This window comes from Cottoperca gobio, chromosome 11 (genome assembly GCF_900634415.1).
Source record: "Cottoperca gobio chromosome 11, fCotGob3.1, whole genome shotgun sequence".
Taxonomy (NCBI): Eukaryota; Metazoa; Chordata; class Actinopteri; order Perciformes; family Bovichtidae; genus Cottoperca; species Cottoperca gobio.
In genome coordinates, this window is record NC_041365.1 from 13,532,083 (window position 1) to 13,547,314 (window position 15,232).

Sequence of the window (15,232 nt, forward strand, 5' to 3'; positions counted from 1 at the left end):
GTAGAAACACTTTGTTCTGTTACAGTCTCGTGGCTGCAACCTGCAAGTGGCTTTTTGTCTTCCCAGTTGGAAGTGCAACAAGATGATTTGAACTGAAAAGTGAGCTTTAAAAGCCAGAACTCTCACAAACCATCTTCTCTGTGTTTTGCTGCAGATGACCAAGATGTTGGACTTGCTCGAGGACTTCCTGGAGAACGAGGGCTACAAGTACGAGAGGATTGACGGAGGGATCACTGGAGGGATGAGGCAGGAAGCTATTGATCGCTTCAACGGTGAGACAGAGCACACACTTCACTTTTAGTTTTCTCTCGTGATGAATCCTTAAGCTTTCCTTCATTTGACTCTTTAAAACGTTAACGGGATCGTTTGGATGTTTTGAAAATAAGAGGCGCATAGTTAATCTAACAGTAGACTGAACAAAGGGGAAAGTACTTTTAAAGCTCGCCTGTGACTACAGTACATGACAGCAGCAGTTACCCCACGGAGGCAAAGCAATGTAGTGCTGTGGATGGGGGCATGTCTGTTTCCGATGGGGAAACTAAAGCCGTTTTCTGTGCTCTCGCCAAAGCTACCGGACTTCATTGGGGGGAAATGTTTTGACCTTGCAGAACACAAGGGATGCTGGTCGACCTGATAATTAAAATGTGCTTTTAGAATTTCTGTAAACTTTCTTGATTCTTTTATTCCCCCTCAGCTCCTGGCGCTCAGCAGTTTGCCTTCCTGCTGTCAACAAGGGCTGGAGGTCTGGGTATCAACCTGGCCACCGCCGACACCGTCGTCATCTATGATTCTGACTGGAACCCCCACAACGACATCCAGGTACAGCAGGACCACTGCTACTCCATCCAGCTCTACTAGGTTTTGTTGATATTAAAGTGAAGTCTGGGGCAGAAGTTGCATGTGAACCTTTTGGGGAGATCTAAAAAAAACAAACATCTTTTCCATTTTTCTGTCCCGATGTCTGGAATAATATATTCTGACAGTGTTTACTCTTTTTCAAGTTTACTTTAATAGTGACGTTGGTTTTATTTCAATCTGGCCTTAATTTAGCCGTTGTTGTAAAGCTCTCATTTTGACTGTTCATAAGTACTCTTCCTCTGTGTCCAGGCCTTCAGCAGAGCTCATCGTATCGGTCAGAACAAGAAGGTGATGATCTACCGCTTCGTCACCAAGGCCTCTGTGGAGGAGAGGATTACTCAGGTACACAGGACAGGTGCAGCACACAGAAACCCAACAAGCAAACAATGTCTTCTGTCAACCACTGTCTAGCAAGTGTGGCTTGACAGATGCTTTGATCTGGCTTGAAACGGCTACATGTAAAAGCCAGTTTTCACAGCTTAAAAAGTCAAACAGATCTTTGATATTATCTGAGAAAGAACATTTCACACTACTTTTTATTTGAACCTGATATTTTAACAAAGTGCTCTTTCTTGTGTTCTCCCTCCGTCTTCCCTCCTCTGTGCAGGTTGCCAAGAAAAAGATGATGCTGACTCACCTGGTGGTCCGGCCCGGTCTCGGATCCAAGACGGGTTCCATGTCCAAACAGGAATTGGACGACATCCTCAAGTTCGGAACAGAGCAGCTCTTCAAGGACGAGTTTGATGGCGGTCTAGGTGAGAGTTGAAACGATGCAGATATCCAGATTGGCTCACAAAGACATTGAGATGGAAGGTTAACTGATTGTTTGTGTGTTCAGGTGAGTACAAGAACAAGGAGGAGGACAGCAGCGTCATTCACTACGACGACAAGGCCATCGACCGTCTGCTGGACAGGAACCAGGAAGCCACAGACGAAACGGAGCTGCAGAGCATGAACGAGTACCTGAGCTCCTTCAAAGTGGCTCAGTATGTGGTCAAAGACGAGGAGGAGGAGGTGAGCGCCAAGGCATCCTCAATTCCCAGAGCATAAATCTGACATTGCTTTATGTAGGAATTAGAGATGGGAGGGGGAATCGATTCACGTTAGAACGGAGATTCGAATCTTCTAATCTGAATTGATTCACACCGTCCAAAATTGATTTACACAAAACCTTGTTATTGCTACTGATGGACAGTAATCCGACACACCAAGTCAAAGTTGTGTCGCGCATTATTGTGTGATCACAAAACACAAGTTTTGCCGTTTTATTTTGTGTACAATGAAAAAATGTAATTAGCAGGTTTGTGAGAAATACAAAGGCGGGTAATCTAAGACTTGTAATCTCTAGTGACGGAAAGTACTTTTGTATTTACAAATACATTAACACTTTAGTGAAATGTGGTTATTGGTGCTTTGTTGGAGTTTAGCGTAAACAAATGTTACCTTTGTCTTAGGTTGTTTGTTTACATTATTGCAATCAGATGATATAACTTTTACAAATATAAACACTCTATAATCTTGTAAACACTTTACTCTGCTTGTATTCCACTCTGTCTTTATCAGAGCACAGTAGACTGGTGTCGTTCCTGAAATTAGCACCTATGTTCTGAGATGCCGTAAGATTCATATCCCTAGTAGGAATATAGGAAACTTTACTTTACCCTTCCCCCCCCCCCCCAACCCATTCAATGTTTCTCCATCTTCTCTCCTTTCGCTCAGGAGGAAGAGGTGCAGCGGGAGGTCATCAAGCAGGAGGAGAGCGTGGATCCAGACTACTGGGAGAAGCTGCTGCGTCACCATTACGAGCAGCAGCAGGAAGATCTGGCCCGCAACCTGGGCAAAGGCAAACGTATCCGCAAGCAGGTCAACTACAACGACGGTTCACAGGAAGACCGAGGTAAGAACAGAGGTAATCATTGGAGCTTTTTCTTTACTACAAGAATACACAAAAAACGTTCTTATTCTGAGTGATTTACACATGTCTAACCCTAATCATGCTGGTTGTTGATTTAATGCTTTTTCTCACCACATCATGTTGCACGTGGACTGGGTATAAACATCTCTTAATTCTGGGGCTGATTCGATTCTCAAGTTTCAGTACAATTCTCAAATCTCTAATAGTGTCTTACTTTGAGAAAAATAAACATGCTTATCTATGGAAACTTGTTAAAGTTAACCGCTTCATAGCAACTGCCTAAATAAACTTCTATTTAGAAGCTTGAATCGGTAATTATCAAACCAAGGCGACTCTTTGTACCTGAACATTTTCAATAATCTGCTACCGACACATTTTGTACTCGCGGCAGCTCTTCCTGCTAGTGTTAGTGCCGGCTAATCTCATCTTTGTCATAGTTGTGTGTGTGTGGTGCAGATTTTTATTTCACTTATATTCATATCATGGAAATCTGTTGACGTTTTTACATTGTTGGTGCTTTGAGCACAACAAGAACACGATACACCACTAGTGTGAGCAAAGAACTGAGGAAGGTTCAACTGTTTGTCCCAGATTCCAGTTTTGGTGTCGGGTGGGTGTCACCACTTGAATTGTAAGACTGACATAGAACTGCCATGATCTTCGTCCGTTTAGCAGCAAAATGCCGCAGCCGCCCACACACACTGAGGAAGAGGACAATTTATGACACAGCAGCAGAGACTTTTGTGTTCATGTGCAGAAACAGGAAAGTCAGGGTTATAAAAACCACTTCATAACCACAGCACAAGTTTTATCTCGTCCTCGGTTAGTCGCCACATTCAGTGTGGCGAGTATGTTTATTTTACTGACAGATTAATGACGTCATTCATGAAACGTGCTGCCCTGCTAATGTAAGGGTTTAGTGATCCTCGTTCAAAACTAGTTTGGGGGGTGGGGGGTTCCGACACACACTGACCCCATAAAAAGCTTCATGAAAATAGTTCAGTTGTCGGAAGGCTTATTGGACTCTTTTTTTTGTCTCACAGCTGATTGGCAGGATGACCAGTCTGACGGCCAATCAGATTACTCCGTGGCATCTGAGGAGGGAGACGAGGACTTTGATGAGCGATCAGAAGGTAAGAACGGTTATTTGTGTTCGTCTGTAGAGGTAAAGAACATTGAACAATATTAATGTTAAGACGTGCTCTGTAAATCTGTTATTTGTTTTATAAAACATAAATTGCCATCCTCTGCTTTCATGCCGTAGCTCCAACCTCCACATGATTCATAAATGAGTTTGTTTGCTTAGTAAAAGTGTGATCTCTATATGAATCCCATTGCAGAATGTATAACTGACAGTTAAACGTGTGTGTGTGTGTGTGTGTGTGTGTGGGAAACTGAATTGTCCCTCACTTTGAAAATTGTCCTTTGATGCTCCTAATAAACAGCCAACACAATAAACAGATGTATTTACATGTTTATATAAACAATCTATGTGTATAATTGCAGACCGTCTGTATAATCACACATCTGTTTCCTCTCTGCAGCCAACTCTCGCAGGCCCAACAGGAAAGGCCTGAGGAACGACAAAGACAAACCGCTGCCCCCCCTGCTGGCCAGGGTGGGAGGCAACATCGAGGTGAGCAGCTCCGGGACCGCCTCTTATCCCTCTTTCACAACGACTGCATTGGATTCCTTCAGTTCTAAAGTATTGCAGCATTTTGTGTCTATATAAAGCTGACCCTTCCTGCTGTCTCCCAGGTGTTGGGTTTCAACTCTCGGCAGAGGAAGGCCTTCCTGAATGCAGTGATGCGTTATGGGATGCCTCCCCAAGATGCCTTCACCACACAGTGGCTGGTCCGAGACCTGCGAGGGAAATCTGAGAAAGAGTTCAAGTAAGAAACGCCACAATGTCTCCAACCAAATATGAAGCGTCTAACTCTGAAAATAAGTAGTGAAGTGCCAGTGGGACTTCAAAGACCTTAAAATAACAATTTAAGACTTGAAGATGATTTAAAACCTGTGAGTTTGTGCATATTTGGAGAGAATCTGGCTCATTTTCAATGCATTCCATCAAAGCTTTTCTTGTTTCTTTATTTTTCTTGTTTTTATTCTTATTTTTACATCATTATTAGCTGTTTTAAATATTTTTTTCTTAAACTTAAATGAATATGCAGAGATAAGATTATTGTTTTTAATCATGGTTGTGTCCTGCAGATATCTGTTCCGCTGATATCACATGAAACAAACCTTTTTATATGTTGTCCTCTCTTCTCCGTCTTCCTCTCAGGGCGTACGTCTCTCTGTTTATGCGTCACCTCTGTGAGCCCGGAGCCGACGGCGCCGAGACCTTCGCAGACGGCGTCCCCAGAGAAGGGTTGTCACGGCAACACGTCCTCACCCGCATCGGTGTTATGTCACTCATTCGCAAGAAGGTAACAAACGCAGCTCTGCCTTTTTACTTTGTTTTACTTTAGCTTTTAGAATGAGGGTCGTCTTTGTTCATTTGCTTATGAAGAAGATTTTTCAAGTTTAAAATCAAAGATCAAAAGAAATGTTGCAACTTTCTAAACATTTGTGTTAATATAACGGGTAAAATTAGTTTTTATTTATGTAACTTTTATTCACGTTAAATATCTTTGAGTCGTGCATTTGCACTTTATCACCCAGAAGGGGAATTGATCTGCGGTGTTGATACAAGAGGAAGAACTTTACAAACCTAATGAAAGAAAAAGCTACACTTTTAGTTTGGAATCTTTTACTGTTTTCTGACATTTTATGTAAATTATTCATTATTAATAAGTTTATTATTAATTGATTCATCAAAAAGTATTAGACAAATGAAGTAATGATGGAAAAAACATAATAATTTGCAGTCCTAGTGTTGTTGATGTGAGGAGTCGTCCTCATGTGTCCTCTTCATATTGTCCAGGTTCAGGAGTTCGAGCATGTGAACGGTCAGTGGTCGATGCCCTGGATGGCCGAGCTGGAAGAAAGCAAGAAGGCCGCGGCTCTGCCCGACTCCCCCGGGAAAACCCCTTCCACAGGCACCCCCGCCGACACGCAGCCCAACACACCTGCTCCAGGTAACACACACTTCCATGGGAAACGACAAACACACACTCAACTCCACTACATTTCCTTGGGGAGGTTAAATTAAAACAACATAATGAATCAATGTGTTTGTCTTTGTAGTTGACGACTCCACCTCAAAGACCGAGGAGACAGTGAAGGACGCAGAGAAAGAGGTTAAGAAAGAGGGCGAGACGGAGAAGAACGGCAAAGAGCCTGCAAAGATCAGCAACGAGGTAAAGACTCGATGCGTTTGAGTGACGTAACTTCTGAACTTAGTTATTTTTCCAAGGTGTGTCGTAAAATCCCTCCGCGTTTCCTCCCAGGTGATCGCCATCCCAGACGACGACGAGAAAAGCCCGGCAGCTGAGCAGGAGACCAAGAAGAACGGGGAGGAGCCGATGGAGACGGACAAACAGAGCAACGGAGAAACGGAGAGCATTAAAGCGAAGGAGGACGAGAAGGAGAAGGAAAAGGAGGGAGAGAGCGAGAAGAAGAGTCCAGAGGGAGGAGAGGAAACCAAGTCTACTCCAGAGGCCAAGACGGAGGGGTCAGAGGTCAAACCTGAGGACTCCGAGGTCAAAGGTAAAACTCTTCTGTTTCCAGATTTTGTTTTTAAACTTATTTTTTCTCGCATGAACCAAGTTTATCAACTTTCTCAAGGTGTGCAGCACGTTTATTCTGCCATAAGAGAATAAATAAAAACTCAGATATACACAGAAACCCAGATGTACTGTGGAACAATGGCTAGTGTTCATGAACTTTAGTCAAAAAAGGTGTAGCAATGATTGAAAATGTGAGTTTGACTTCAACCTATCAAACAAATGTTTAAGATTAATTTCATACATTGTTTGAATTGTCTGTTTTAAGTCCTTCTTAAAATTGTTCCATAACGACATGAGAAAACATCTCATTATGTAATTTACCTCGCTTTCTCACATGCGGTGCATATTTTGTATGTATTAAGGATTCACATCTTCTGATTGAGGCACAGCTGTGATTGGATTTGGTGTCTAGAATCTGATCCTGTAGTTTAGATCTGGTCTCTGATAGAAACTCGATTGCAGTGGCCTTGTGGCTCCGACTGTAAACTGCAAAAGTTGCTGTTATGATCTTTTAAAGTCAGGGCTGTCTTTATGTTCTCCTTTTTTATGTTTTTGTAGCAGAAGAAAAGAAAGAAGAAAAGATGGACACCACTCCTGCAGATGAAAAGAAAGGTGCCAAGCCTCCTTTTTTAAATATTTCACCCAGGACTATTAATAAAATGACTTTAATATGTACAGTTGATCATGGTCCTCATGGAATATAATTCTCAGGAGGCCTCAGCGATCAGCTTTATCCCCTTCCCTTTCTTATTTGTGTCTCCTTTCACACTCCTGCAGCAGATCTGAAGGAGAAGGAGCCTCAGAAGCCGGAGGAGGCGACCAAACTGCAGAACGGAGACAGCAGCAAGGAGGGCGGAGCCTCAGGGGCCGCCACTGTTGCCGCCACTGTTGCTGCCACTACTGTTGCCACTGCAGCTGGGGTCGCCAGCGAAGAGAAGAAGAAGGCGGCCAAGACCAGATTCATGTTCAACATTGCTGACGGAGGATTCACAGGTACACACACACACACACACACACACACACAGGCAGAGAGAGGGAGAGAAACACAAAAAGTTGTTTCCTTTTCTAATGGACTTCTTTCTTCTCGCAGAGCTTCACTCTTTGTGGCAGAATGAGGAGCGCGCTGCCACCGTTACCAAGAAAACCAATGAGATCTGGCATCGTCGTCATGACTACTGGCTGCTGGCTGGCATCATACAGTATCCTTTTCCTACCTGTGATTGGCTCTTAAATGTCGCTGGGAAGGGGGGGGACGTAATGGGGAATTGTTTTGCGATGAACACGTGCAGTTGTTCCCTTCACCGCGGCTCCTCCCAGACATGGTTACGCTCGTTGGCAGGACATCCAGAACGACGTAAAGTTTGCCATCCTCAATGAGCCTTTCAAGGGAGAGATGAACCGAGGAAACTTTCTGGAAATCAAGAACAAGTTCCTCGCCAGGAGGTTCAAGGTAGGTTCAAGTTTTTACATATGGAGAGGGAAACATTGTTGATCTGAAATGACTTGTATCAGTTGGTTCCACGTTCTTCTCCCTCCGGCTTTCGTTGCAGGTATTTTTAAGGCTTATTATTTCAGTAGTTAATCTTTTATTTATATATTTACTATCTTAATACAGCACACGTTCTTACAGGGACTCTGGTGCAGCAGCTCAGTTGCAGATTTTATCTGAGCTCTCTGCAAGTGAACCTCTTTTTACTGTAAAAGCATTAATCGCTTTTGTTGCAGCGGGAAACATTAAATTAAAACATTGTTTCCTGCTGCAAGAACATCGAATGAAGTGAAAATCCATTGAAACTGGTTTGAAAAGATTCTTGTTATTGTGGTAAAAACAGTGACTTGTATTGTAAATATAAATTGTGTTATTAGTGCTGTAGCTTCCTGCAAACATCAGTCCGTCGTGATTCTCTGACGGTTGGTGTCAATAATGCCGCAGCACAAAATGAAGCAGTAAATGGAACTATTATTATTATTATGATTATTATCAGTTTTTGTACAAAGAAAGCAGGAAAACAGCATTGTTTAGAATTGATATATTATTATTCTACTCCTGTGAAAATGACACTCTATGCACTTTAAAAGTACAATAAAATAACTTAAAAGCCAGCCCCCAAAGACCCTCCCACTCTCCTCTCCATCTCAAAGAAAGAGACCTCTCCCCTCCCAAGAAAAAACGAAAAAGAAAAAAAAAAACAAAAAAAAAGAAGGTCAGAAAGACTCTCCTCTCCTCTTATCATCACCTCGACTCACCCTCCTCTCCTCTCCTCTCCTCTACTTCTCCTCTCCTCTCCTCTCCCTCTCCTCTCCTCTCCCCTCCTCCAGCTGTTGGAGCAGGCGCTGGTGATCGAGGAGCAGCTGCGTCGTGCCGCCTACCTCAACATGTCGGAGGACCCCTCCCACCCCTCCATGGCCCTCAACACCCGCTTCAGCGAGGTGGAGTGTTTGGCTGAGTCCCATCAGCACCTCAGCAAGGAGTCTATGTCCGGGAACAAACCGGCCAACGCCGTCCTGCACAAAGGTGAGACAGGAAGTGGGAAGTCTAAAAGGGCTTTTACACATATCAAATGTAACTGCAACAACAAATATTTTCCACTTTGTTAGCCGGTATGATTTAAGTTTTTGGTTATAATTTGGCAAATAAATCACATCTTCTCAGTTTCCTACTTATAATTTAGTGTCCATGTTTTTAAAAGCTTTGAGATGCTTTTTTGTTTAGTTTGAGCATTTTAATGTTAGAATAACAACAAACGGGTAATCTACTATTACTACTTCTTACTTTTGTTTACTTGTGCTGCTGCAAACATTATTCAAAGACTATTTTATCTCATATCTAGTTTTTATGTTCTGTTGAGTCATTTGTAAAATAGTTTAGAAAAAGGTTAACAGTAAGAACATCCGTTGATAAATGAGACCAGAACATTCAAATGTGGAGAAAATATGAGAAGGAAGGAAAAAGGTGGCGTAAAGAAACTTTAACTTTAAATTTAACGATCAGAAATATCTTCTGATGACAAAGTGGACAGTGGGTGTATGGATCCTTATCGCTCTCTCTCTCTCTCTCTCTCTCTCTCTCTTAGTGCTGAAGCAGTTGGAGGAGCTGCTGAGCGACATGAAGGCGGATGTCACCCGCCTCCCGGCAACCATCGCCCGGATACCGCCGGTTGCCGTGCGACTCCAGATGTCCGAGAGGAACATCCTGAGCCGGCTGGCGAGTCGAGCACCCGAGACACAGACACAGTCACAGACACAGTCACAGACACAACAGGTACAGAGATGAAACTATTAGGCTCCGTTCTCTCTGCCTCCCCACTTCCACTCCGCTGTGTGGAGGGTCCGCCGTAGTAAGTGCTGTTCCAAACCAAATAGCGGGGAGTGGAAGTGGGTTATAAAAGCCTCGGACAGCGAGTCTGCATCGATCCTGACTGAACCAACTGCCCTTACTGACCGTCATGGAAAACGCTGTGTAAAAAAGGTTCTGTGGAAACCTTCAGTGGTGAACTGCTCAAACTAAGGTGGACCGTTCATATTGTCATACAGATGTTAACAACTTAAAGGCTACAGTGTATTCTTTATCTTCGGCTCATAAAGCTCGGAGTTAGCCGGATTGGAGTTGTGTCCTTGTGGCGCTGTCTGACTTCCAGGCAGGATGTTAGCAATGAAAGTGTATTCGTTGAGTTGCAATAGTGGAAACCAACATGAGGTTTTCTTCCAGACACGTCAAGATTTACCTGTGGAAATCATATTTCTTCTTATGTTTACTCTGAAGTATGAAATTATGTTTTGTTGTTGAAAATGATTTGTTTTTAACTTTTGTCCTATTTAAAATAATAACATTAACACATTACAAAAGAGCTAAAATACAGTATTTGGCATTTTCTCAACTCTATAATGCAACGCTTTTCAATATTGTGTGAAAAAAGGCTTATTTGCTTTCCTGCTCAATGTTGGATAAGAATATTGTACGATGGGAGATGAATAGCTTCACTGCGATAATCCTAATCTTTAGAAGAATGTGAAATGGCTGGTCTGGCTCTTTACAAATATTTAAAATACTTTTTATATCATTTATCAAATGAGATTTAACGTGTTAATTAGTGAGCTGCTGATGGTAGTTTTGACTTTTTCCAGACTTTGTGCTGCTGCCTGTCGCTTTATATTTACTGGACCGATACGAGACTGGTTTCGATATTCTCATCTAACTCTGCCAGAAAATCAATAATCGTGTTTCTCAAATTGTGTAACTATTCCTTTAAGATCCGATCATTAAAAGAAACATTCTTCTGTTTTCCATCTCCAGATGTCGCAGCAGTAAACTGAAACTCTGCGCTTTACCTCGAAACCAACCCCCTGCCTCACCTTGACATTCCTGATTGGTGCACAGCAGAATGATGGACAGCGCGCTCAAGCTTGAAGCCACGCCCAGTTCACTTTCCCCCCTAAACAGACTTTAAACAGAGTTTTTCTGGAGGATCGAATCCCTTCCCTGACTTTGAGGCAGTGGACAGAAAAGCTATTTTATTTTTTTCCTCCTTTTTTCAATTTCTGTATTAATATTATTGATATAATGTTATTATGATGGTTTTTTGGGACCTAAATAAAAAAAAATGTAATAAAGATTTTGTTTGTGGTCAGTTGGGGGGAAGAGGGATACGATGGCCTTCTGCTGTCAGATTCAAAATTACCGGCTGATGCAATTTAATTTGTGTATTGGGGTCATTTTAAGGGAAAAGGGAAAGTTATAACCCAAATTTGCAACAATAGTTTGGTGAAGTCAGAACTCGTATAATTTGAATTTAAGGTGTTTACATTTTTTATTCTTTTATTTTAATCAAACAATCATCCTTAAATTAAGAAATATGCGGCCAAAGGTTTTTAATGTATTTGCAACACTGAAAAGAGTTTTTGGTTAAATGCCTCTCAAAATATCCTTGAACTCTTCGGGGCGGTTTCACAGTCAAGGTTAAAGCCTAGTCCCAGACTAAAACACCCGTTTAAAGTGTTCTAACTGTAAACGACCTGCACAGACTCATCTTAAAATCATCCTGTATTTAGCTTGTTCTGGATTAAACTAAACTGGTTGCAAGAGGGAGGATTAGAGCTACTCTAGGACTACATTTAATCTTAAATGAATCCTTCAAGGAGGCAGGTTTAACCTCTGCTTAAATCCAACTGTTAGTTTGTGAGGCAGCATGGAATACTTGGATTACCTAAATGAAGACGAACACTTGTTGATGGGAGTAATCCATTCAATTACTATGATGAAATAACTTTTCCAGACCGCTTTAGAATGCATTGCAACTAATATCTTTGCTTGAGCCTTTCCTCCTCGTCTCAAAGAGGAAGGCCTTTACCCACTTCGCACCACTTTCAGGTTTTTGGAACTTTTCATCAGGAAACTGGTGATTTGTGTGGCGTCAGTGAAGCAACTGTTTGTAGAATAGTTCACAAAGTCTACAAGGCCATTTGTGCATTGAGTATTTATATAAAGTTCCCTGATGCTGCTGCACAAGCCAACTATAAAGTGCAAGTCTGAACATGGCCACTTCCCAGGAGTGATTGGCTGCGTAGATGGATGCCATGTTCCCATCAAGTGTCCATCAACTCTTGATGCTGAGGAGTACAGGAACCGCAATAACTGCAATCCTAATTTAGACTTTACAAACATTGTTACCCGTTGGAAAGGTGCAACTCATGAATCTAGGATGTTTCAGAACTCGTCTTTGTGTGCTCAGTTTCTAAGTGGACACCATAGTGGACCATTACTCGGAGACGGTGAGTATGGCCTGAGTAACTTTTTGTTCACTCCCTACTTAAATCCCACAACAGTGGAGCGACAAAGGTACAACAGAGCTCATGTCCGCACACGAGGGATGGTCGAGCGGCTGTTTGGCATATGGAAAAGTCGATTCCAGTGTTTGCGCAATACACTTTGTTTCAAGCCAAGTAGATGCTGCAAGGGGATCATTGCTACAGCTGTGCTGCACAACTACCTGATCCTCCAATGGAAGATCAGGATCAAGCAGATGTGCCCATGGTTGAGACAGGAAATGACCAAAGAGGACTGTCGCTTTCACGTTGCAGCACTTCAGCTAGGTGAGATGCATGTAAATATGGAATCTATTCATAATGGGGTAGCTTACCTTTGATAATGTTTCTCCTTAATAAATAAATTGAGCGCAAGGCTGGTTTCAAATGTAGTTTGTGGTGAGTAAAATAAGAACACAAAAATAATTTTTTTGAATATATCAAATGATATCACCATGGCTGGTATTTATATTTGTATATTTTTTCATCATAACTCTCTGTTCCATTTTCTCTAGAATTCTCATTTTCATGTCATGCTCTTCCTTTAGGTATTTCATGTTTTGCTCATGAAATTCTCTGGCTAACTTTTCATGCATGGTCATCTTGTTCTCTGCTGAAAGGTGGCGGCATCATCTTCTCAGGGACGCTCCAGCAGATGTGGATGGCACACACTCACCGTGCCCTGGCTCTTCCAGCCTGTTCAGATTCCTTTCCTCTGGGAATAGAACACCTTTAGAAACACAAATATAACCATATGGTCCACAGTCATACTCGTATAATACCGTGTGTGTGTGTGTGTGTGTGTGTGTGTGTGTGTGCGCGCCACTGCATTTAACATTTGTGCTCAGGTCTTCATCTGAACTTTCTACATGGTCACTGAATTCATCGGTGTTGTTTGTTTCTGGTCCTCCACCAGTCTTTAATCGCTCTCTTCTGGCCTCTGCGTTCAAGCTTTTTAAAGCCAGTTTAAGGTTCTTCCACAGAGTCTATAAAGGCAGATATAATTCTACATGTGATCTTGGAAAATATAAATTTGAGAAATATGAAATAATTATAGAGCAATAATAAAGATATCTCACCTGAAGTTGCTGTACTGTTCTTGTGACATTTTCATTGGCATTGAATTCACTGCAGATTGCAGCCCAACCACTCTTTTTCCTTTTCTCTGTGGCAGTATTATGCTTTTTACTTTCTATAATTGGATGGTTGGACACAATTTGCTTTAGTAGCGTTTTTTCATATTCACTAAAGTTTTTGTCTCTAGATCCACATCAGAATTGGTGTTTTTGAATCCATTCCGGGTTTTACTTACTACTAGTGAGGCTTAACCCAGGTGTTCTCCTTTAGTCTCGTTTACCTTACTCCAAGACTCTATAGTCTGCGACTAACTAAGCCAAACTTAAGCCACCCTTATGCAAACTACTTAAATATTTTAGATTAACTAGTCCACATTAATTAAGGCCTATTCCTGGCTTAATCTAAGATCTCTCTGTGAAACCGCCCCATCATGTCTTTTACTTGTCAAGTTTAAATTGTTATCTGATGTTTGGTGTAGAATCGATCAGGCTACAAATGTTTTTGACTAAACATCCGACATCCAACTAGGATAAATTCCTATCATCTTATAATTATTCCAGGCTTTTTAAACGGACTCCATTTTGTTTTAAATTTTAAAAACTTTTTAATGAAGTAAGATTAACAGTAATTGAATAATCTGTACAACCAATAACCACATTTAGTCAACTTTCTATTTTAGTTCATTCATCGAGCTGAGGACATAATATATCTATAAAATATGTTTTATCTGTTCATACCCGGAAGAATACTTAACTTTTTATACAGAAAGGAAGTTTTACTTGCTTTAAACAGACGACTTTGGAAACTTCACAAAGAGTAAACGAAACATTTTCCCAATATTTTTAATACCTTTTTTACTTGAGCTGTCTCAGCATTTTAAAGCAATGCATTTTAATTGTATACAGCTTTTAAACAAAATGCTCTGCGTGGTGTAATAATTTGGTTCTTTTGAGTATCTGTATTGACCGTTAACAGTTTAATTAGACTTTCCAGAATAAATCAGAGCAAACACAACATTTCTGTTGCAAACATGAATTTAATTGAAATCCCAGTCCATAATCAGAATAACTGCTTGTAATCTTGTCAAATGCAAAGTCCCTCACTTTTCCTCACCTTTGATACCCAGCAGTACTGTAGAAGCACTAAACACAGGGGGTTAATGCTCAACACCCATTCACAGTTTTAAATCCAATTTCTCTTTACACTTTGAATAATCAAACCGTTAATATCTACTATCTCAACACTTTCATTCAAAAAATATACAGAGTCACATTCAAGCAGAACACAGAAACATTCAAACCACAGCTGAAATACACGAAACCACAAGTCAGGTTGGTCCACGAGACACTAAAAACAGGAAGTGCTGCATCACAACTGTTACAATAACGCAAGCTGGCCAGACAGACAGACAGACGGTTCGGGTTGTCATCAGTAGCAGTACCAACACTGACAGCAAGGGGGCAGCTTTCATGAACGACACTGTACAAGTACTGTACAAAGAGGAAAACATGAATCCATTAACTCAGGTTTAAAATACTGTTCAGTGATGTCTTAGTTCGATAACATTTTTAAAACAAACACCAGCAACTAAACATTCACGGTGTCGATCCGTTTAGAACTGCATTAATGTTCTGATGATTACATGTTATTCTACTCACATTAAATGGATTATTTTTGTTAGTATTAAATGTGAACCATGTCTTAAACCCTAATCTGCTGCTATCTATTTTTCACAAACTCAATCTAAATCCTTTAATTTAATTTCTTATAATCATAAGAAAAGTATGATTTGTATTTCTACATCTTGTCTAATCTAATCTTATTTCTAATGGGAGATTTATCCCAGCAGCATGACTTATCTTCTGCTCATTCCAGTGTAAATAAAGAAAAGTAGTGCTGCATTAGA

The 15,232-nt window shown here is 41.2% G+C and overlaps 1 protein-coding gene across 6 annotated transcripts in view; it reads left to right on the forward strand.

Moving 5' to 3' along the window:
- LOC115015497 (chromodomain-helicase-DNA-binding protein 4-like) overlaps positions 1-11,060 on the forward strand; it is a 27,544-nt gene extending 16,484 nt beyond the window's left edge. For 4 of the 6 annotated variants that reach the window (XM_029442859.1, XM_029442862.1, XM_029442861.1 and 1 more), the window contains exons 22-41: positions 155-272; positions 695-819; positions 1,108-1,200; positions 1,466-1,613; positions 1,697-1,872; positions 2,578-2,767; positions 3,817-3,906; positions 4,318-4,409; positions 4,532-4,665; positions 5,061-5,205; positions 5,703-5,856; positions 5,966-6,078; positions 6,169-6,427; positions 7,006-7,059; positions 7,225-7,440; positions 7,538-7,646; positions 7,765-7,897; positions 8,767-8,962; positions 9,522-9,709; positions 10,742-11,060. In XM_029442859.1, the coding sequence (XP_029298719.1) occupies positions 155-272; positions 695-819; positions 1,108-1,200; positions 1,466-1,613; positions 1,697-1,872; positions 2,578-2,767; positions 3,817-3,906; positions 4,318-4,409; positions 4,532-4,665; positions 5,061-5,205; positions 5,703-5,856; positions 5,966-6,078; positions 6,169-6,427; positions 7,006-7,059; positions 7,225-7,440; positions 7,538-7,646; positions 7,765-7,897; positions 8,767-8,962; positions 9,522-9,709; positions 10,742-10,756 (2,748 nt within the window). In that variant the 3' untranslated portion in view covers positions 10,757-11,060. The remainder of the gene's footprint in view (positions 1-154; positions 273-694; positions 820-1,107; positions 1,201-1,465; positions 1,614-1,696; positions 1,873-2,577; positions 2,768-3,816; positions 3,907-4,317; positions 4,410-4,531; positions 4,666-5,060; positions 5,206-5,702; positions 5,857-5,965; positions 6,079-6,168; positions 6,428-7,005; positions 7,060-7,224; positions 7,441-7,537; positions 7,647-7,764; positions 7,898-8,766; positions 8,963-9,521; positions 9,710-10,741) is intronic. The other 2 variants (XM_029442864.1, XM_029442865.1) reach the window with 2 other exon arrangements.
- The last annotated feature ends 4,172 nt before the right edge of the window (positions 11,061-15,232 follow it).